At 46.4% G+C, this 24001-nt stretch overlaps 1 protein-coding gene across 9 annotated transcripts in view; it reads right to left on the reverse strand.

The window, feature by feature from the left end:
- CHD6 (chromodomain helicase DNA binding protein 6) overlaps positions 1–24001 on the reverse strand; it is a 203739-nt gene that overhangs the window by 18816 nt on the left and 160922 nt on the right. For all 9 annotated transcript variants that reach the window (XM_060397044.1, XM_060397041.1, XM_027977203.2 and 6 more), the window contains 7 exons: positions 23381–23470; positions 20959–21062; positions 16856–16985; positions 14872–14932; positions 3622–3682; positions 2691–2907; positions 794–1002 (listed from right to left, as the gene is read on the reverse strand). In XM_060397044.1, the coding sequence (XP_060253027.1) occupies positions 794–1002; positions 2691–2907; positions 3622–3682; positions 14872–14932; positions 16856–16985; positions 20959–21062; positions 23381–23470 (872 nt within the window). The remainder of the gene's footprint in view (positions 1–793; positions 1003–2690; positions 2908–3621; positions 3683–14871; positions 14933–16855; positions 16986–20958; positions 21063–23380; positions 23471–24001) is intronic.

Raw genomic sequence — 24001 nt, forward strand, 5'->3', positions numbered from 1 at the left:
GCCTTCTCACTAGATACTTTATGGACGCTGTTTAGATCTCACAAAACCTCTAGCTACATCATCATCCTTGTGTGAGGATGAGGAAACAGGCTCGGACAGGCCGACTTGCTCAAGGTTCCGAACCAGAATGCCCGTCTAGGTCTTGTCCGCGTGACTCTGAGATTCAGTCTAAGCAGCTCCCTGGTTTTACTGAAAACTGCCCAACCGTGCCACCTGGGGGCAAAAGGTGGAGTGTCAGAACATGCTGCCATCAGCCCAGAACCCATGCTGAGTAGGCGCGACATTTGTTTCCGCTTTTTCTAGAATGTAGTACTATGGTCCAGAGTGAGTGAATCCATTACGAGACTGAAGGGAGGCCGGGGGAAAGCTGGCGCCAATTCCCACCAGGAAGAAATTTCTCAGAAGGGGCCTCTACTGGAGCACAGGAAGTTTAAATGACAGTCCCATATTTTCCGTGGCTACAAGTCAACACATGAGAAAACATTTAAGATTTAGTCTAAGCAAAGTGCGGAGCTCACAGCAGGCTAAATCTCTATGAGGCTGAAAAAAAAACATTTCTGTGGCATTTTAATCTGAATTTCAATTTTTGGTGGAGTTACATCATTTTGGGAGAGAGATTTTATTTTATGAGGGTGGGCTCAATTAGAAGTTTGTGGGTTTGGGAAAACCCACTTTATCTGAATTCTCCACATAGTCTCCATGTCTATAGCTATGACTAAAGCAATTCTCTACCCTGAAAATAGGCTTTTACCCTCTTTGTCCCCCTGGGAATAGAGTGACAGAGCATCCTCACCACCGTCCTTCCAGGCTGGCAGACGACAGACACTGCGGCACATGGACATGAAGCTATAGAAATAGTGCTCCAGGCTCTCGTCCGACTTCTTGTCCAGACGGGAAATGACGCGAAACTGTGTCCAGTCAAAGGTTTTCTTCTCTTGATCGTAAACGACACCAAAGGAAGACACTGTTCTGTAGAAGTCGGCTTGCTCCCTCCTGGTCCACCTAGAGACAGAATCAGAAAGGAGAGGGAGCAGTTTTCCCTTTTTGCTTTTCTTCGTTGTTGAAAAGAGCTTAAAACAACTACTTACTGAGTGCCTAGTTGGAGAGTCTGCAAGGTTCACAGAGCAGGCAGAGCGTGTCTATTTTATTGTTTAAATTGGGAGGAGTCATAACAAAAACAGCCCATCAGCCCTCCACTGCCTGCAAATCATGTGTGCATGCTTGATATCTCTTGACTTACCAGTTTCGGAAATTACCCAGTTCATTTCCTCTTGTGGGAGATAAAGATTTTTAATATAAAAATACTCTGTAGGCTTAAATATTCTGCCCATGACAACAGAGAATCATAGAATCCTGGAGGATTATATGAGGATTCTATTATAATCATAGAATCCTGGAGGGATCTTTTGGGCCATTAAATTCACTTCCTTCATTTTACAGATGGATAAGCTGGTCTGGAGTGAGGCAGGGTCTCCCTTGGTCACACACCTCCCTGACTTTCATCTCACCACGGGCTTTCTTCCTGGTCTTAATGTAAGTAGATGGGTGATCTTTTCTAGGACACAAAGGCTCTCTAGATTTTATACCCTGCAGGACTAAAATAATGACTTAAGGGAAATGGATTATTTCCCACCAGTCTTTACCAGGAGCTCTTGGGCATGGTACTTGCTGCCCCCAGAGGGACTCAAGCTAGGAGTGGGGTGAGGGGTCAGTAGAGGAGTGAGAATAAGGGAGGCGGCAGCTCTGGTTCTCTCTTTGGGGCCAGATGAGAGACCTCTTCTCCCTGAATTACAAAATTTCGTAAAGCCAGGAGTATAGAGACGTAATTGAACTCACTATGTGGTATTTCGATTCACTGGACGTTACAGTAAAAGGATGGAGATACAAAGACCCCATCCTAAAGGAAATCAGTCCTGAATATTCATTGGAAGGACTTATGCTGAAGCTGAAACTCTAATACGTTGTCCACGTGATGCGAAGAGCCAACTCGTTAGGAAAGACTGATGCTGGGAAAGATGGAAGGCAGGGGAAGAGACAGACAACAGAGGATGAGGTGGTTGGATGGCATCACTGACTCAATGGACAAGAGTTTGAGCAAGCTCCAGGAGGGGGAGATGGACAGGGAAGCCTGGCATGCTGCAGTCCATGGAGTCTCAAAGGGTCAGACACAACTGAGCGACTGGACTGAACTGACTCAAAGAATGTGAGCTTCACTCATCCATTCTCGTGGCCTCATCCCCAGTCTGTGCTGACCTCCGGCTGCCGTTTTTAGCTTAATTCTCAGATGGGCAAGTACCTCCTTCCTTCCTTCCTTCTGGGCTGGCATTTTATGGTAGTCATTGCTTTCACAGGCTTGATAAGGACTGCTGGCTACAATAAGACCACTTCAGTGCACGCTATTCATTTTTCTGATAAGAGAATATGACCTGATGGATATGTTTAAATCACATCCCCAGAGACTGGGGTCCTATTCACGTAAGTCTGGGAATTGTGAAGAGAGGCTGTCCTAGATCTCACTGGACTCCTGGGCCAGCATGACACCACCACTGAGGCTGGATTTAACAGACTCTAGAGTTAGCTTAACTCCACACGAGAACATCAGACACACTTGCCCTCCAGCTGTCAGTGTTTCCCTGGTCACCTTTACCCAGTGGGCAGCTCAGCATGCGCTCTTGACTGCTGGCTTTTACCTCTTTTGGGCTTCTTTGTTGATGAGCTCCATCTCTGAGGACCTCCGGAACATCTCTTCCTGGACCCAGTAGCCCTGGTTTCCTAGTCCCAGGACCTCAGGCCGGCAGAGCTCCTTGCGGTTACAGCGCTGGTAAACGGTGACCAGGCGTCGGAGACGAGCAGTGAGTGCGGACGAAACCGGCCAGGGTGATTTGTCTGGGTCGGAGCCATCCTGGGCTTCAAACATCAGTAAGGATATTAGTATTTACAGACAGAACTAAGACTATGGTGACTGGGGTTTTTGGTGGTGGCTCTTCCCCTTTGTTTAGAGAAAACTAAAGCAGACTTTGTAACTTAGTAGAAGTAGCTGATATCTAACAGCTTGGGAGCCAGGCACAGCTGGAAGGGCTGCAATAGTGCTTCAGAAACAGCTTTGGGTATGGTGGGCTCTGTTCTCTCTCAGATACAAGTGTGCCTGTCTGTAGGGGCAGAATGGACTCGAGGGCCTTGCTCTAAGGTATTGGAGTAGGTGGACCCACTGAGGCCATCTCTAGAACTACGGGTTTCTGTGTGGCTGGGCTTTCTAAGCACCAAAGCCTCCAATTAAGTCTGGATTCAGAAAAATAATCAAAAGGACAAACCAAATACTTCTAACTTTTCTCAAAAGAGAAAAAAAAAAAAAAAAGAAAGAAAAATCAATGAAACCACGATTCCTTTTCATCCTCAGAATCCATCCTGACGTTCATTTCACTGCCAGGCAGAGGAAGCTGGCCAGAGTCACATTAAAGCTCCATGTGTGACTCCAGCAGAGTTTGGTGAAGGTCAACTTTATTGGCTTTTAAAAACAGCCTCCTTAAAAAAACAGCATTAAAAAAAAATTACGCATGAACTCCAGGATAACTGCAAACGGAGATCTTATTTCTCTTTGCCTTCAGAAGGACACAGTCTCACCTGCCCGGGTATCATCCTTCTTTTCAGCAAAAAGGCCATCACCTCCATCATTGGAACTCTCCTAGGGATAAATGAAGTCGAGTCATCAGCAAAACTGCGGCTCAGACACCCAGTCCCTGTATAGAAGGAGTAAAGATGTACAGGCAACATCTCCTGCCCAGGAACATCTCAAAGATCACGATGGTCCCTGATGAATAAAGCTTAAGATCTGCACAGTCTTCAAAGAGCCAGAAAGCAGTTTATTTAAAATAAGCATTGTTTCCCCCCGGAACTGTGTGGAATGATTCTGCCTGTAGAGAGAATGAGCTTGAAGAATGACGAACTGGCATGCTCCCCCTGGCAAGTACATTTTACACGCACTACTTCAATTGTGAGCTTAAATATCTGCTTTACCGTCGTCGCCTGCAGCCTAAGACTGTCACTTCGTAAAGCGTGTGCCTGTGTCGTTGGATTTTTGCTGCGGGAAAGTGTCACACTCGCGTTCATTATGCTGCATGTACTTCACAGCAAGTGACACTATTTTCATAAAACAAGACTGCTCCAGACGGGAGACCTGATGGCACAGAACTCCAGCAATTTAAAATTAAAATCACGAGCTGAGGCTCAGAAGCTCAAGTGATATCACAGGCACGGAGCTTATCCAAGTCAGAGTACATGTCAAGCTGGCTCTAATGGATTCCTCTCCAAAGGCGTGCTTGGTCTCAGGAAATGAACTTCAAAGGCTCCTCATACACAAGGCACGTGGGAGTTTGGGGAAGGGCAAAGAGATAGCACTAGTCTTCAACTAGCCTCAGTTTTTAACACGAAAATTTATTTTTTTTACCGAAGTAAAGTGGACTTAACAGTATTATTCAGGTGTACGACACAGTGATTTGATATCTTCGTATGTTATGAAATGATCCCGACCGTGGGTGTATCTGTCACCACACAGTTATTCCAATATTCCTGACCACGATCCCCATGCGGTAGGTTCCTCCTAGTCACACCCCTGTGACTTATAATTTTATAAACGCAAGTTTGCGCCTCTTAATCTCCTTTACGTAGTTCACCCATTTTTTCCCACCTAACGTACTGTGCTTCTGACGAGCATCTTAAGACCTGACTGATAGGTGAGAATCACCCCAAGATTCATGACTGCGGCCATGAGGGAGCACAGGGCCAGATCAGAAGAAGGTTTAGTAATCCACAGCCTGTTGATGGTTTTTGTGTGGCCCTTGAGCTAAGAACGGGGTTTACATTGGAGGAGGAGGAAGGGAGGGGGAAGGAGGAAAAGGAGAAGAAAGAGGCAAAGGAGAAGATGTGACGAAGACTCGTCTGGGCCCCAGGCCTAAGATATTTACTGTCTGGTCCTTTACAGAAAACTGGGACCCACAGCCCAGGAGAGCCGTAATCTCGTGTCAGGAGGGATGGACAGATACCGACAACTGGTGATACTTAAAAGCCAAACCTCTCTCCTGGGCCCTTAATACCGTGGAAGGACCTGACAGAGAAAACCTTGAGAAGCAGAGGAGCAGGCACAGTGGTAACTGCTGACGTAACGAGAACCACATGTCACTGGGCACAACCCTTTACGTGGCTTCTCTCCTTTAGTCATCAGAACTGCTTCCCCAGGTAGAAAGTATTAGTATCCTCATTTTACAGATGCAGAAAACAAGTTCCAGGAAGTTCTGTAAGTTGCCAAGGCCACACAGATACCAAAGGGCAGAGATGGATTTTGAGCACAGGAGTCTGCGAGGGGCCTACACTGCAACCACTGAGCTGTCCAAAAAAGAGTCCCATCTGAAAATGTGACTCAGAGAGTGAAACATATTTAGGGCTGAAGAACACTAGTTTAATTGCTCTCCTTTGGCCATATGACATCAGTGAAGGGAGGAAGCCTCACACTGATCGACTGCACCATTCTGAAGTGTCACTTAAATGCACCATCACAGCCTCTCCCATGTTTAGGTAGTTATAAGCAAAACCCAATCAGCCATGCCTTACATCCTTTGCTGCCACTGAGAACATTTTTGAGTATCCTCACAGTATCTATGCAAGGAGAGGTAAGAAAGCCTTCCTTAGCGATCAATGCAAAAAAATAGAGGAAAACAAAATGGGGAAGACTAGAGATCTCTTCAAGATGATTAGAGATACCAAGGGAACATTTCATGCAAAGATGGGCTCAATAAAGGACAGAAATGGTAGGGACCTAACAGAAGCAGAAGATACTAAGAAGAGGTGGCAAGAATACACAGAACTGTACAAAAAAGATCTTCACGACCCAGATAATCATGATGGTGTGATCACTCACCTAGAGCCAGACATCCTGGAATGTGAAGTCAAGTGGGCCTTAGGAAGCATTACTTCGAAAGCTAGAGGAGGAGATGGAATTCCAGTTGAGCTATTTCAAATCCTGAAAGATGACGCTGTGAAAGTGCTGCACTCAATATGCCAGCCAATTTAGAAAACTCAGCAGTGGCCACAGGACTGGAAAAGGTCAGTTTTCATTCCAATCCCAAAGAAAGGCAATGCCAAAGAATGCTCAAACTACCGCACAACTGCAGTCATCTCACACGCTAGTAATGCTATGCTCAAATTCTCCAAGCCAGGCTTCAGCAATATGTGAACTGTGAACTTCCTGATGTTCTAGCTGGTTTTAGAAAAGGCAGAGGAACCAGAGATCAAACTGCCAGCATCCACTGGGTCATTGAAAAAGCAAGAGAGTTCCAGAAAGACATCTATTTCTGCTTTATTGACTATGCCAAAGCCTTTGACTGTGTGGATCACAATAAACTGTGGAAAATTCTGGAAGAGATGAGAATACCAGACCACCTGACCTGCCTCCTGAGAAACCTGTATGCAGATCAGGAAGCAACAGTTAGAACTGGACATGGAACAACAGACTGGTTCCAAATAGGAAAAGGAGTACGTCAAGGCTGTATATTGTCACCCTGCTTATTTAACTTATATGCAGAGTACATCATGAGAAACGCTGGGCTGGAGGAAGCACAAGCTGGAATCGAGATTGCTGGGAGAAATATCAATAACCTCAGATATGCAGATGACACCACCCTTATGGCAGAAAGTGAAGAAGAACTAAAAAGCCTCTTAAAGCGAAAGAGAAGAGTTAAAAAGTTGGCTTAAAGCTCAACATTCAGAAAACTAAGATCATGGCATCCAGTCCCATCACTTCATGGCAAATAGATGGGGAAACAGTGGACACAGGGGCTGACTTTATTTTTCTGGGTTCCAAAATCACTGCAGATGGTGACTGCAGCCATGAAATTAAAAGACGCTTACTCCTTGGAAGGAAAGTTATGACCAACCTAGACAGCATATTAAAAAGCAGAGACATTACTTTGCCAACAAAGGTCCGTCTAGTCAAGGCTATGGTTTTTCCAGTGGTCATGTATGGATGTGAGAGTTGGACTATAAAGAAGGCTGAGCACCGAAGAATTGATGCTTTTGAACTGTGGTGTTGGAGAACACTCTTGTGGGTCCCTTGGACTGCAAGGAGATCCAACCAGTCCATCCTAAAGGAGATCAGTCCTGAGTGTTCACTGGAGGGACTGATGTTGAAGCTGAAACGCCAATACTTTGGGCACCTAATGTGAAGAGCTGACTCATTTGAAAAGACCCTGATGCTGGCAAAGATTGAGGGCAGGAGGAGAAGGGGATGACAGAGGATGAGATGGTTGGATGGCATCACCGGCTCAATGGACATGGGTTTGGGTGGACTCTGGGAGTTGGTAATGGACAGGGAGGCCTGATGTGCTGTGGTTCATGGGGTCGCAAAGAGTCGGACATGACTGACTGAACTGAACTGAACTGAACTGAACTGACAGTATCTATGAAGACCCTTTGAATCCTGAAAGCTGTAGTTATAGACACTTCTAGACTGAGAAATGTTCTAGCCGGGTTCTAGTGGGTGTTCCTTATGCCACACAGGTGGCTGGTGTGAGCCCCACCACACCCCGAATCCACACAGGTAGCTCCAGGTGGCAGGTGGAAGACGCATGACACGCAGGCTTCCTTTCCAGTCTCCCTAATGCTTTCTTGGCCTCAGGCAAACCCTCTCAAGTCAGGAAAGCTTCTGGGATTGGTAAGTGCCTCTCTGTCTCCTTCCCTCTCCTGATGGTAGGTCCCCTTTCTGGCAATGACAGAAAGGAGATTTGGATGAGCAGCAGCCAAAGTGAAAAAGACGCCATAACATTCAACATCATCAGTTTATTACCAGGATTGCGGGAAGCACACGGGAAGTCCTGCTTCCGAAGTCTGAGGCTAAACATTTCCTGGTTTCTGCCTCTGTGAATCAACCTGAAAGAAATATTCATCTCGGAAGAAGTGTGAATCCATTATTTCAGAGTACAGGGTCCCCATAAGACCGTCAAAGGGCAGGCAATGGATTGGTTCCAACCTGCAGTTTCTCCATCCTGAGCCTGCCTGTGTTTGGAGTCTGATTGTCTACCGCTCTCTGACCTTTGGCAAGCTGTTTCGAGCTCGCTCAAGCTTATTTCTTTGTTTGCAAAATGGAGGCGATAGTACTTTATGGGCTGATTGTGGTCAAGCTCATTTCTTCATTTGAAAAATAGAGATGATAGCACTTTATAGGGAGATTGTGGGACACAGGTTAAGTTGATGATGTGAACTGTTTAACTAAATGCTGGCACAAGGCAAATGCCTGACACATGGCAGCTGGGACTGAGGAGCAACCCACACATGGACCCAACTGCTGGGGAACCATCCAGTATGTCTTTCATTCAACTACAATGTGTCCTCTAAGGACAGCTTCATGACACAGTGGAAAATAATAGTAATAACAACTAAAGTCTATGGAGACCCAGGTAAATAAGTGGGTAGGATATCATACTGAGTACTTCATGTGTTTTTCATTCATTCAAAATGACTTAAATGACCCTTTTTAGACAGAAACTGCAGAATCAGTTCAGTTCAGTCGCTCAGTCGTGTCTGACTCTTTGCGACCCCATGAATCGCAGCACGCCAGGCCTCCCTGTCCATCTCCAATTCCTGGAGTTCACTCAGACTCCACGTCCATGGAGTCAGTGATGCCATCCAGCCATCCCATCCTCTGTCGTCCCCTTCTCCTCCTGCCCCCAATCCCTCCCAGCATCAGAGTCTTTTCCAATGAGTCAACTCTTCGCATGACGTGGCCAAAGTACTGGAGTTTCAGCTTTAGCATCATTCCTTCCAAAGAAATCCCAGGGCTGATCTCCTTCAGAATGGATTGGTTGGATCTCCTTGCAGTCCAAGGGACTCTCAAGAGTCTTCTCCAACACCACAGTTCAAAAGCATCAATTCTTTGGCGCTCAGCTTTCTTCACAGTCCAACTCTCACATCCACACATGACCACTGGAAAAACCATAGCCTTGACTAGACGGTCCTTAGTCAGCAAAGTAATGTCTCTGCTTTTGAATATGGCATCTAGGTTGGTCATAACTTTTCTTCCAAGGAGTAAGCGTCTTTTAATTTCATGGCTGCAGTCACCATCTGTAGTGATTTTGGAGCCCCCCAAAATAAAGTCTGACACTGTTTCCACTGTTTCCCCATCTATGTGCCATGAAGTGATGGGACCAGATGCCATGATCTTCATTTTCTGAATGTTGAACTTTAAGCCAACTTTTTCACTCTGCTCTTTCACTTTCATCAAGAGGCTTTTGAGTTCCTCTTCACTTTCTGCCATAAGGGTGGTGTCACCTGCATATCTGAGGTTATTGATATTTCTCCCGGCAATCTTGATTCCTGCCTGAGAAATCCTATGGACAGAGGAGCCTGGTGGGCTATGGTCCACAGGATCACAGAGTTGGACACGACTTAGCGACTAAGCAAAAACAACATGCAGTGTGAAAGTGCTCTTAAACACAGTGGGAAAATCAGAGAGAGTCATCAACTCTGCCAGACCCAAATCAGGCAGGAGGAAGACATCTAAGAGGTAACTTTTGAGTTTCAGATCGAAGGACACAAGAGTTTACAAGGAAGAGAACATAGGAGCTCTCTTTGTAGAGGTAACATGATGCAGAAAAGGAGTTTAAAAGATCCCACAGCAGTTTTCATCTGTGGAAAAATCAAGCATCCTATGATCTTCATAAATTTCATGTACAAAGTAGATACACATCAAATGTCATTAACAGAAAATTCAAGGGTTTTACAACGGAAAGACTGCAGGATTTAGAAAAAGACGTGAGCAGAGAGACATTGCTCTTGGCTAGCCTGACTTTTCTTGCAGCTCATTAAAACTATTTGATCTTCCCCCAGTCTAGAATGGGGATAAGAGTAACACCCAACTGAAAGGGAAACGTGCTTGGTAAGCCTGGAAGTACTCCAGCTACAGTCAAACATCACTATTTGAGTTCAGAGACCTCCTCAAACTCTCAACTCCTAAGAATAGAGTCATTGTTCAGATCCTCACTGAACTTTTCTTACAGTAGGATCTGACCATGTTAGGCAGTAAGTTTCCCTGCAGAAGTTTTTTTCTAGGTCACTTGGCACATAACATCACCCTCCTTTTACAAAGAGCACCTGCTGTAGGGAGCACTGCAGACTGAGGACAAGGCCCAGGAATCAGACACATGAACTTTACTGTGAGTGGCCTTCAGAGCTGGGCCTGGCACCTGGTCTGCCTCTTCACACTGGCTGTTGCTAGGAGAAGGGGTGCGTACCTGCAGCTAGAATAAAAATCAACCCTGAATCAACTGGAAGAACTGTTGCTGAAGCTGATGCTCCAATACTTTGGCCACCTGATGCAAAGGGCTGACTCACTGGAAAAGACCCTGATGCTGGGAAAGACTGAGGGCAGGAGGAGAAGGGGATGACAGGGGATGAGATGGTTGGATGGTATCACCGACTCAATGGACATGAGTTTGAGTAAACTTGGGGAGACAGTGAAAAACAGGGAAACCTGGAGTTGCTGCAGTCCATGGGGTCACAGAGAGTCGGACATGACCGAGCAACAACAACAACTCTTTTGAATATGAAAATAATACTTGATCAGGAAAAAAAAAAAAGCCATAACATCTAGTCTGAATTCTCCTGTCTAGTCTGTCTAATGTAGTTATCTAGCCTGACCTCTTCTATCTGTGAGACTCTGGCAAAGTCCTTTACGTTCCTGGCGGCAGGGGGAGCGGAGCCGTGAATCTCCTCAGCTTTCAAATGAGGGCAGTTAACACCTGAAGCTCTTACGTTACACAGCTGAGGTGAGGATCAACTGATACAAGGGGGAATAGTACTTTGGAGAGAGTACTAGTCAGAAGAATTTAAGGTACTATTTTCATCTCTTTGATACTTGAGTTGCCGCCTAAAATGCAGGAGACTTTCGGGAGACATGAGTTCCATCCCTGGGTCAGGAAAATCTCCTGGAGGAGAAAATGGCAACCCACTCGCTACTCTTGCCTCAACAATCCCATGGACAGAGAAGACTGGTGGGGTCTCAGGAGAGGCGGACGTGACGCAGTGACCTAACACCACCGTGGGAAAACACATCCCATGTTCTAGGCAAAAGGAAGTCACAGTATAAGCTAGGGAACTGAATGGCAGAGCTTGGATTTTAATCGTCAAGATCACAGCCAGCTTCCTTCTGGTCCAGAGTCTGAAGCTTGAGAGTGATATGCTTCAATCCCCTGCTTCTTAAATCTTGAGGAGATACGGAAATATATATTAAAAAAAAAAATTTTTTTTTTAACTTTGGGAAAGTGATGTCTTTGTTACTGTTATAGGAATCAGAACTGATGGAAACCAAAGTAGATAGCATTCTTCCAGCTAGAACTAAAAGAAGAGAACCTAAAGTTTTGGGTTGGTCATCAGGAGAAGAGGAAAGATTATGTGGATAAGAGAGTCAGTTGAGGACAATGCTATAGTAACCTCTGGTATCCAGAATCCACAAAATCCTAACAGATTTAGTTTCTCCACTCAAAGCCAGAGAAAACGTGGTCGAATAGTGCTAGGGCTCTAATAAAGCTTCGGTCTGCTTATGCAAAGTCCTAGAAGCTCATTTGTAACATGCGATACAGATTTCTGCTTCTGGGAAGATGCATTATTTCCCTATTGCTCACTATAAGTACAACTAAAGCCCCTGGACACTATATATAAAACACACCTAAGAAAACGCTGACAGGTGAAGAGAAGGTAGACCAACTAGGGACTTTGGGACCCATGGAATGACATAGTAGTGAGTTCCTTAGGTTTTCTTTTTTGCCTTATATGCCTTAGATTTGGCGGTAAAGAAGCTGGCTACCTGGAAATGACAAAAGGGTGCAGACAAAAAAAGCCTGCTTTCTCTAGCCCAGGACAAGGAAAAGGGCAGGCTAGGAATGGACACAGTGTTGAGATGAGATGTGCTACACTCCAGCCCAGCAACACAAGAGCAGACAGTGGCTTGCCACACCCACACCAGCAGAGGCTGGTGGGGGCTCTAGGCATTTGCCTTCGCCATGCTGTACCAGGGCACCCGGTTCCCCTGCTGGGTGGTGTCAAAAAGTCAAGTAGGGAGCTTGGATTTTCATCCCTGACAGCCGGCAATGAGGTCCTCAACCACCCATGGTATCAGCAAAGACCACACGGAGAGCTGAACTTCCATTCTGCCCTCAGGTCTCTTTCGGGGCTGACTAGGAACGTTAACCTCTACTATAGCCAGGCAGTCAAAAGGCATGCTGTGCACTAGGCCCCTGCTCCCCCTGCCCCCGCCCCCTTCCTCTGCGATAGAGGTGTCAGAGGCAGTCAGTCACAACAGAAATTTTAAATAAGATCCCAAGTCTCATAATATAATACCCCAAATGTCCAGGTTTCAGTCAAAAATCACTTATCATTCCAAGAACCAGGAAGATCTTAAACTGAAGAAAGATAGCCAACAGATGCTAATGCTGAAATGACAGAGATCTTAAGAATTACCTGACATAAGAATTTAAAGCAGTCATCACTGAGGAATTCTGAACACACTCCAGAAGATCTCAGCAAAGAAACAAAGCTTTAAAGAAGAACTAAAGGGAAATTTTTGATTTGAAAAATACAATGATGTAACCAAGCCCAACAAAAACACAATGGATAGGCTCAACCGCAGAGGGAGGAGAAAGAGGTAAGAATCAGCAAGCTCAAAGAGGGAAAAATATAAAGTACCCAGTGTGCCCAAGAGAGGAACAGATTAAAAACAATCAAAACAGGGCCTCAGGGACCAGTGGAACTGTAGCGAAAGACTTGACGTGCATGTCATCAGAGCTACGGAAGGATGGAGAAAGGGTTCCAAGAAACAACGACCGGAAACTTCCCAAATTTGGCAAAGGACACGGATCTGGCAAATCTACACATCTGAGAAGCTGGAAAAGCACCAAACAGGATAAACTCAAAGAATCCACGTATACAAAATCCAGAGTTAAACTTCTGAGAACTGAAGATGAGGAGAAAAGCCTCGAAACCAGCAAAAGAGAAGGGAGACCTAACTGAAAAACAACTCAAGTGACAGAAGATTTCTCCTCGGAAACCACGGAAGCCAGAAGGAGGTGGCACAGCATTTTCAAGAGAGGAAGGAAAACTGTCCACCCAGAATCCTATGTCCAGTGAAAATGTCCTTCAGGAGTGAGGAGGATATCAAGGTATCCCCAGACGAAGGAAAACTAAGAGAACCATCACCAGCAGACCTATCCTAAAAAGAATGGCTCACGGAATTTCTCCCAATAGAAGAAATCTTGGAACATCTGGAAGAAGAAAGAACACAGTAGGTAGATTTATGGGTGAAAACAGTAGACATTTCTTATCCTTTTGAATTTTATCAATTATATTTCATAGTTGCAGCAAAAATTACATTATCATTATTGTCAGTGTATGTAGGAGAAATATTTAAGACCATTATAAAGAGAAAAAACTAGAAGTAGGGATAAATTCCAGTAAGGATTCCATACTTCACCTGAACCGGTAAAATGATACCAGTGGACTGTGATATAGTATGTATATGCAGTAAAATACCTAAAATAACCACTAAGAAGCTTAAAAACCTAATACAGATAAGTCAAACAAGGATCAGAAAAAATTTTCCCATAAACCAGAGGAAAGCAGGAGAAAGAAACTAGAGAATCCAAATACAGAGAAAACAATAAAAGGTCAGACTTAATCCTTAATGCGGTAGGCTGCGGTCCATGGAGTCGCTAAGAGTCGGACACGACTGAGTGACTTCACTTTCACTCTTGACTTTAATGCACTGGAGAAGGAAATGGCAACCCACTCCAGTGTTCTTGCCTGGAGAATCCCAGGGACGGCAGAGCCTGATGGGCTGCCGTCTATGGGGTTGCACAGAGTCGGATATGACTGAAGTGACTTAGCAATCCTTAATGCATCAATAATAACATTACATGTAAACGGCTGACTGTATATCAACTATAAAACAGAGTGCCTTAAAATATATAACCTGACTAAATACTGTCTACAGAAAACTCATTTCAAATAGGCAGGTTAAAAGTTAAAGTATGGAAAAACTGACTACCATGCAAACATTTGTCAAAGGAAACCAGCAGTAGCTATCTTGATATTAAAGTATACTTCAGAGCCTATCAGACAAGGAGGGGCATTCTATACTGACAGCAGAGTCAACCCACCAAGAAGACATATCCTAACTGTGCTTGCACCAGACAACAGAGCTGCAAAACACGTGAGACAGAAACCGACAGAAGACTGAAAGGAGAAACACATAAATCCGTAAGTACAGCTGGAGCTAAACTAAAAACAAACAACAGAAAGATTACAGGAAAATCTCCAAATGCTTAGAAATTAAATAACACACATCTGATCATCTATGGGCCCAAGGAAAAGTCTCAGGGGAAAAATTTTTTAAATACGTTGTAATGAATGAAAATGAAAACACAGTATAACACATTTCACCACTTACAGTAAATGGTAAAAATTATGGAGCATAGCTAAAGTAACCCTGAGAGGGAAATTCACTGGAAGGACTGACAATGAAGCTGAAGCTCCAGTACTCTGGCTACCTTATAATGCAAAGACCCTGATGTAAAAGACCCTGATGCTGGAAAAGATCATCCCCGTAGTGGGAAACTGGATAGAAGGTACATGGGATCACCCTGCACTGTATCTTCTGATTCCATCTAAAATCTACAGTTATCTCAAAAGCAAAAGTTTCATTAAAGTAAGACTGCAAAGCAGTTTGTGAGTTGACAATTTTTACAATAAAATGTTGGGGAAAATGCAATGCAACTGCAGCAATGCAATCAAAGACCGATATACCTCGATAGGGATTTCTCACATTTGACTCACCATTTGTTTCTGGAGGCCGTCTGCTTTGTCTTCTGTATTGTCTTCTTTATCCGTGTTGCCTCTAAAAAAAAATAAAAGATTAAATAAAAAGAGTAAAAAGCATCACACACTATCTAAAAGCTATTCTGCAATAGGATGCTGGCACAAACCCCCCCTAAATCATTGACCAAAGAGAGTACTAGTAGACACCTTGGGAGAAGGCAATGGCAACCCACTCCAGTACTCTTGCCTGGAAAATCCCACGGACGGAGGAGTCTCATAGGCTGCAGTCCATGGGGTCGCTAAGAGTCGGGCATGACTGAGCGACTTCACTCTCATGCATCGGAGAAGGAAATGGCAACCCACTCCAGTATTCTTGCCTGGAGAATCCCAGGGACAGAGGAGCCTAGTGGGGTGCCGTCTATGGAGTCGCACAGAGTCGGACACGACTGAAGCGACGCAGCAGCAGCAGCAGCAGCAGCAGCAGCAGACACCTTTCTCCACAGGTCTCAGAATCTTGATTTTTCCAGTGTCATAACTTCTACAAGCAATGACCTCCACTCATGTGAGACTTCAGCAGGAGCCTCAGGATCTACTCAGGACAGTTCAGAGGCCTGCTTTTCAACAATGATGCTATCTTTGAAAAGGTAATTACTGCCCATCAAGAATTAGCTGAATACGTGGCTTTGATAAAAGAACAGAGTCTAGACACTGACAGCTCAAACCAAGAGTCCTCTCGGGCCGACCTTAGCTCCCGTGGTAGGGCAAGTCTCGGTGCAGAATCGCTCATGTTTGGCAGCGGTCACTTCCAGGAAAGGACACTGCCCAATGGACCACTGGCAGCTTGCCTCTAAATCCACTGCCTGATGTCTTCTCTCGTGAGCTTAACTACTGCTGATGCCTATTTGTTTTTCATGATGCCTGGGAAAATCAACTTTGAAGGATTCCTGTCTCAAATATTCTGCTCTTCATTGCTCAGGTCGTGGAGGCTGGAAGGGTCTCCTACCTTCATTGCCTGACCAGAGAAAAAACAGCCTCCCCACAGAGAAACCAGCTTTTAGCCACATTCAGGCACCTCCCCCAGGGGGTGTTTCTCCCAAACCCATGAACCCAATATTAACACCACTGGTCCTCTGGACATTTGTTAACATTTCTCTGGATGGATCCTTATTATCTTTGGGGGCAGAGAACGTTATGAGAGCTAGCTCGAGTGTTTGTCAGGGGCTAAGCATGAATGGAAAAATGCATTTCATCCTTTTCTCAGCCTGAGCAGACAGTTAGGGGGCTGGCATTGTGTCCCCTTGAGTCCAGCCTTGCCTGTGACCCTAGGAAATACAACTTTGGGGGAGAAGATCAGGCCAAAAGCTCACCAAATGCAAACCAAGAGATTCTATACTATGTCTTTCAAATACCCATACACTTATGAAAACCACAGCTTTGGCTGTTTATTTAGTTTTCCTATGAATTCATACATTTGGGGTTATGCCAAAAGTAAATAAAACTCAGACAAAGGGGACGCCTCCATACTTTTTTACACACAACCCACGGACAGGACCTGAACGCCATGGCCGTCAGGCAGCGGCTATTCATGGACTGTGCAGTCCTTAGAAAACGCCGGTATTTCATCTCAGGCATTTCAAGGTCAGGAAGCCTGAACTTGCTGTGCCTCTTCTTAACTCTCTGCCAAATATAAGACGTTAAGAGAGGTCTGAACTCCTCCTAGAGAATCCTCTGACCACACGAGGCTGGTTAAGGAACAGGGCAGGATGGTGGGCAGCTTGGGGAACCCAGGAAGGATAGAAATGGGTATTTGGATCAAAGTGTTCAGAGTTCAGGAGAAAGGCCTGAGGTGCTGTAGGATGTAACCAAAGCAATTCTGGAAGGCGGTTCAGGCTGAAGGGAGACACCAGGCTGTGAGGAAGAGGCTGTGAGAGTGCTGGGTGCCTGTGGTCAGAGATTCGTGGCGCGACAAGTCACACTGTGCTTGGTCTGTGCAGCTTCTCACCTTTCGGGGACGTCTGAGGCCCCGTCTGTGACACCCTGCTCTGCAGAAAGCAACTTCTCATCTGGCATGCCCACTTTCTCCAGGAAGCAAAGTGCTGGGTCAGCCCGCATGGCGTTGTACCTCTCATAACCTGATTGGGGGTGGCGAGAAACAACAAGGTCACGACGGGGGTCATGTCAGAACTCATTAAATCTGCCTTGCACCCTAGACACACATTTTGTTTCCCTTATTAAGTAAAAAAAACAAAACAAGCCAAGAAAAAATACTTATTTAAGAATAATTGGATCCTGTAAGACCTCCTGTCGGGGGAAGATCCTTGAGCTTAAACGGACTCCTTTGTGTAGCGCTTGACCGAAAAATGAGAGCTGAAGCGTACCGAGTGTCCTTGAAGACACACAAGATACAGATTCTACTCCCACTTGTTGTTTCTTTTGGACAGCAAGAGGATCAGGCAAGCTGGTTTCACAATTTCTTCCCCTCACTGCAACACCCCCGCCCCCAACTCTGGACACCCTGTTATCTTGTCATCTCCTGCCTGCATGCATGGTTGTTAAGTCACTTCAGTCATTTCTGGCTGTGTAGCCCCATGGACTGCAGTCTGCCAGGCTCTGGAGTCCACAGGATTCTCCTGGCAAGAATACTGGAATCGGTTGCCATGCCCTCCTCCAAGAGATCTTCTCAACCCAGGGATCAAACCCTTGCCTCTTGTCTAACTTGCATTGGCAGGCAGGTTCTTTACCACTACCACCACCTGAATGGGCTGAAATTTTCTTATGGTCCAAATTTATCCCATGTGTTAGAAAAGGAAACTGAGCAAAGTGATGATGCAAAGGATGAACCATAAAGAGGACAACTGGGATTGTTGACTGGATGAAAATGGACTCATTGCCTCAGTGTTCAGACTCAGTATAAAATCCTAACCCACTGACCAGGGCTTTGGAACTGCCTCTCACTGTATCCCCAGAGTCAAAAACAGATGGAGGAGTTTTGACCCAGAAACAGAGATCCCAGAAGCAAGGCAAAACAATGGAACAATGTCACAATGTCATAACACCGTGCGTGAGAATGCTGTCTTATTGACTCTAACGTAATCCTACAATGAGACCAGATATTTGGTCAGCTGTTGTCACATCAAACTATTTGGGGAGAACGCCTTTATGGTCCTCAAAATCCTTTTCTTGCTGCTCCTAACAAAGTCCATTTCTAGCTGTGTAGTAGGTACAGACAGCCCATCTCCAATGAGGGTAGATGCTGTGCTGAAAATGAGAACCGTCTTGATCAAACACACTGGATTTTACTCTGCTGGGTATTTCCCTTCTAGACTGGTTTCTGTTCTGGTATCACTGCTGATGCTGGTCTAGCCTTCACATGGAGGCAGCACCTGGTACTTTTTCTCTAAGGGGTTTCAGGTACTTCATCTTTTAATCCAAAGTGACTCTTCTGCCTTCTCCACAACAGGTGCTGCCTGCCCGAGGCATATGGTGGCAGCAATGGGTCCCTTATGTTCTTCTTTATTCATTCATTCCTCAGGGCGATAGTATGATTACTTTAAGTCTCTCTCATGAGATTGAGGGCTTCCCAGGGACAGAATCTGTATCTGCTTTGGCATTATATATTCAGTTCCTCACACAGCGCCTGACACTGTATAAACTCAAATAACAACTGCCTGGATGTGTCAGTTTGGCCTGGATCCTCTTCCAACAGTCACTGTAGGAAGAACCATTCTCACGCTCTGCCCGTTCTGCCTTAGCTCACATCACGACAGGAATGTCCGTGACTCTCCTACTCTTTTGAGGATATGCCTGCCACCATCTCCACCTGCCGCTCCCCAGGAGAAGAGGCACCTACTACCCAGGAGGGTTCCTCCTCTGCAGACTTCTTATCGTGTGTAGGTAGGTATGAAGTTTGGACAGGTTCTCCACTTCTCTTTCTCAATCAGCTTTGGAGCTAGAGGTGGGACAGTGATTGATCCAATTCCCTAGAAAACCCTGACTACTGAAGAGCAGTAGGAGCTGTGTGATAGCAACATAAAGACATAAACAGTAGAACAACAGGCTGCCTGCTCCTGTCCACTTAGTCTAAAAGTTCCTCTTTAAGAATGTGAACAGGGATACTAAAATCCACAGCGTGATGACTATTTCGTAAGTCCAGGCTACCCTACAGGGGCGGCCGTTCATCTCTTCCTGCGATCAAGAGCTGTCACGAGTGTCGTTCAGAACAGATTTGCTGCAGAGTCCTTCTTGCTGTCAGTGAAAGCCCCAACAAAGATGCAGCCAATTCTTCCACGGTGGTCGGCTTCTCATCTAAGCAGGGTCGTAGGAGACTATGTCTGGGGTGGATTAAAACAGCCACGAAACCTCGGACAATGAACAGCTGCATGTTTCATAACAAAGAAAGTGGCTGCAGTCCTACAGCTCATACTTGTATCTCCAGGGCATGGAGGTGAGGCAGAGAGAGCTCCTGATGGAGCCTTGAAAAATAAAACACCAGACAACGTGGCTCTCTGAAAATGTCACATGTCCACCGGCTGCCGGGTATCTGAGAGTTTGTTACCTGGTAAGACACATTGTGTGGGTTGGATTATTCTGTAGAGAGAGCTGTTATGTGGGATGATGAGGTGTGTTACCCAGGTGAGGACAGGTCTAAGTCGAGGCCCATGGACTGTCTGCTGGGCAGCACCCCACCAGGAGTGGAATCTGATTTGGACTCTGCAAGACACCAAAGAGGATGGGTCCATGGAGCCAACTACAGGCCTCTGTCCAACCCAGCCTAGGTTTGCTTACAACATCCCTGTCCAACTACATGGGTCTGGTCCCATCCAAGAGTGAGCCGGTCAGCACCATGTGTGGCTTAATACCAGTCCCTCAGGACTGGGCACAGAGGCTAGGTCTTCCCCATCTTCACAGTGTGTCTGCTAAGCTCATCACATACAAAGTCTTTAAAGCCAAAAGCACAATGTGTGATACAGAGGGTCATTACACAATGACGGGAGATATTAATTCACCAGGAAAGTATGGCTGACGATCCTGACACTAACATCACCAGGCCTCCCAAAGCCTGCAAACACCAGAATGTAAGTTTTGACGAGATTCCTCATTAAAATAGGTATATGCATCGTTGTTACGTAAATACTGCAGGCTGGCCTGCAAATGTTGAAGAATTCTACCGACAGGGCACGTGTGAGAAAGACCGTGAACCTTCCAAAGGCAGAGGAATCAGTGATGGTGGACGGCACCCAGGGCCTGTTACGTGAGAAGCACCGCTCAGGCCGCCCACATGCCCCGTCTCAGTTGATCTTCCAACAACCCTCCAGGTGGCCTGTCTTGTCCTCTCTCTGGTGTCCAGGTAAGGAAATAGGTCAGAGAAGTTTCTGACTTGCCCGAAGTCACACACTGTAAGTGGCAGAGCTGGCAGTGAAGGCAGGGACATCTACCTCTTCCCACTTTTAAGCCCTGCTCTCCAGCTCAAAACGTCGGCTCGTTCACCTGGCAGGGAAGGTGTGTATCAGGTACATTACAGTGAATATTTCTGGGATTTGCTTTATTTATCTTAACAGTCGGCTGAAAGCAAGGACAGGTACTTAGAACAGGATCAGAGATGAAGAAAACACCATTTATGTCATTTTCTCTAAGCTATTAAAAAAACCTCTCAATCCCCTTTGGTCTCTAGGTAACTATATTTAAAAAAAAAAAAGGATATGCTATCTTTTATTCTTAAAATTTTTATACCAAAGATATGTACTAGAAATTAAGTAGAACAGCTGAAATGACCTTAGAATTCTGGATACATGTGAAATGGGAAAACCTAACATTTTCCCCATTTATTTATTGCTTCACTCCAGAAATCCTAGGGCTTGCCACATGGCAGACACCAGGCTGGACGCTGGGTCTGTGAGTGAACGAGAGCAGGGCAGCCACACTAGTGAGGAGGACACGCCACCCTTCCAAGGGGCCTCGCTGATACATTCGCTGTATTTGCATGACCCATACACTCATCTGGGCAAATTCCTCAGAGGACAGAGGGGAGGCTCTACTTTCTCAGAGAGACAGCGACAGGTCCGTGGGATTTTTCAGGAAAGAGAAAACACACCCTGAAATACACACCGTGTTTGAACACGCCAATCAGGAGGGACTTGTCGGCCTCAGCATCCCACCAGTCCACCGGGATCTCCACGTAGTCGATGTCAGGCAGGGGCACGTCCAGCTCCCTGTGGAAGGAAGGGTGTGAACTCAGAGTGCCTTCCACACAGACAGAATACAACACAGGAGCTCCTGGCCGGAGCCCTGGGGCTAAGCCACATCCCTAGGTGCACGCTTAGAGGCTGAAGGAATAAAACTGGGAGGATTCAGACAGCAGGGGGCCCAGGTGTCCTAACCAGGGCCCTGCATCTGGTTAAAATGGGGAGCGACTTCAGCAGGTGTATTTGATGTCCAGGCTCAGCTCAGACTGAATGACGTAGAATCTGAAAGCACCTCAGGGAGAACGTGTTGCCAGCTGGTCTGGGGTGGGGCCCGGGGCTCTACGTGTCAGATGATTCTAATGTGCAGCTTCAGTTGACAACCACACCAAAAACCATCAATATGTCCATTAGGTAAAGGCAGAACAACCCCCCAAGTGTTTGAATTCATACATGATCAAAAGCTGAAAAGTGCCCAAGCATCCTGGTCTGACACGTAGAGATCGTGAGCACTATTCCTGAATGAGCTAGTCTGCACTGGTGCACACAGGGTACGAAATGAGCATTTCAGGGGACAGGGGCCACAGCAGGAGGAACTTCCTGGCCAGGGTCTGCTAAAAGTCTGCTGGGTCAAAATTCTGGCCAAAGGGATGAATGTGACTCACCCCAGGGAGCAGATCTGCAGGGACTGGTCCCTGAGTTTCTGTGCACGTTCTGAGAGCTCACACAGATCTTTAGCTAACTGGCTTCATTTGTCTGAACACCGTCCTCACTCTTGGAAGGCTTTGGGGTTTGAGGGAGAGCATTCACCTGGATGGCTCCTCCCTCCCACCTCCCAGGAGCCTGGAACGCCTCCTCTGGAACATCTCCAGCTGGTTCTTCCATCAGGTTCTTCTTGGGACGCAGGGCTGGCTGCCTCCCCCTTGCCAGGCCCAGCTCTCCTTGCAGGGGTGGGACTCCCTGACCCCACCTCTCTCCACCTGGCCCACTGCTCTGCCTGTGTGGTGCCATGGCTGAACAACTCTTTTGGGGTGAGCGGTGTTTCATTCCTCATGGCAATTTCTCCACTATAAGGTATTTAACCTGAATAGGACCAGTGAGAACTAAGACCGCGGAAAGCAAAGCAAAGGGGGAAGGAGGTGGACAACGGACTTAGTCTCTTCACGTTCTACTCACTTCCCTCCATCTGCAGGTCTAAGAAGGCAGGTGACAGGGGAATAAGTAAACTCAGATAGGTTACTTCTGCCAGGTAACACTGGAGATAGATAATCAGGTTGAATTCTGCTGCCTTTACCTGACTCAGAAGTTGGACCTTTTTACTGGAACACCCAACCTCCTGATTCTCACTAGAAATGCCCATGGTGACTGTGAAATGTGTAGCCGGTGCTAACAGTCAACAAGCTGACTGCTCCTGATTACAGGATGCTCAAGGCTAGGACTGTCACTGCCCTTCACCTCTCTCCTCCTCTCATGCTCCTGTGACCACTAAGGCCATGAGCACTGCCCAATGGGAAGAAAGAGAGGGAAGGAACCACGGCCCTGGGGAACCTCAAAGCAGAGTTCAAACGCCAACACCTGTGGTCCTCTGGGGATGACTAGCACTGTATGGGGCCAGAGCAAACTGCAGGTCTGGGGGAAGGGATGGCGAAGGAGGTGTCTGGGGATCCCGCTCACACACTGTGACTATCCTACAGCCTGATCAAGCGGTAGCCTGGGGCTCGGCAGTCTCTTCCCCCACATCTTGGGCTACTCCAGGATTCTATGGCTTCGGAAACCCTAGCTTACAAAACTAAGGCACAGGTGAGAAAGCATCAGTAACACGACTAAGTATTATCACCCAGTAAACAAAGGAGGACCATTCAAAGGTGGAAGAGGACTGAGGCCAAGGGCGGGTAAAGCCTTCAGTCTATACCTGCCACGTCAAACATCAACGTCACTCATATCCATCCATGAGTGATGATCAGTTAAGGCAGAGAAATGACTGCTTTAAAAGCAATTTTACACTACCGGAAGGGGAAAAAAACTAAGAACCTCACCAAGAGCCGTGCTATTATTTTTTTTAAAGAGAAAGAAGGTTTATTCAGGGAGATTCTCCACAGACAGAGTGTGGGGCAGCTCAGAAGACGAGAGAGGCCCACGAGCTATGTTTTAAACAACCACTTTTTCTTTTGTCACTCACAGATGACCTCGCTGAATCCTCCTCACTCTACCAGCCTGCTTTACCAGGGACTGGCCCTGGGAGGGAGGGGACACGGGCCTCGTGAAACACAGGCAGGTTTGTCTGTTTCCATCAGCAGGTACTTTACAGCCATTCCTTCACACTGGGCGTTAAGGATGACCTATCTTACCTGGCTGGAGTTCCTTCAAATGCTTTATCAGCTGCTTCTCCCAGAATTTCAGCTTTTAGGTAGTACAGCATCCGGACTCGCAGGAGTACCCTAGGAAAGGTGGACACGGTAAAGAAACACACCAGAACCCATCAGCTGCCTGTGCGCCGCCATTCCCTCAGTGACCCAGGGCAATTCTGGGTGCTCCCAGGTCGTGAGCACTAGGAAAAGAGAACATTAACAGCAGATGTTACTGTGGTCATCCCCATTTCACACACGAAAAGGTTACCTTGCCAGTTATCTGTTAAGGTTACCCTGTGAGCCCATGGGGGTCGGGGGAGTAGAAAAACAGCATCTCCTCTGGTCCTTAAGACGACTTGCCCCATCCACGTGGCCACGCAACCTCTAGGGCAGAGGTGCCTTCCAAGAGGCTCGTTACCAGTTTCCTAGTTAAGTGATGAGTGGCGTATGTTGAACGGTGATGTTTTCAAACAGTTTCACTTGTATACGTGCCTGTTGCATGCTCAGTTGCTTCAGTCGTGTTCGACTCTTTGTGACCCCATGGACTGCAGCCCGCCAGGCTCCTGGGTCCATGGGATTCTCCAGGTAAGAATACTGGAGTGGGTTGCCATTTCCTCCTCC

This window comes from Ovis aries, chromosome 13 (assembly GCF_016772045.2).
Source record: "Ovis aries strain OAR_USU_Benz2616 breed Rambouillet chromosome 13, ARS-UI_Ramb_v3.0, whole genome shotgun sequence".
NCBI classification, from domain to species: Eukaryota; Metazoa; Chordata; class Mammalia; order Artiodactyla; family Bovidae; genus Ovis; species Ovis aries.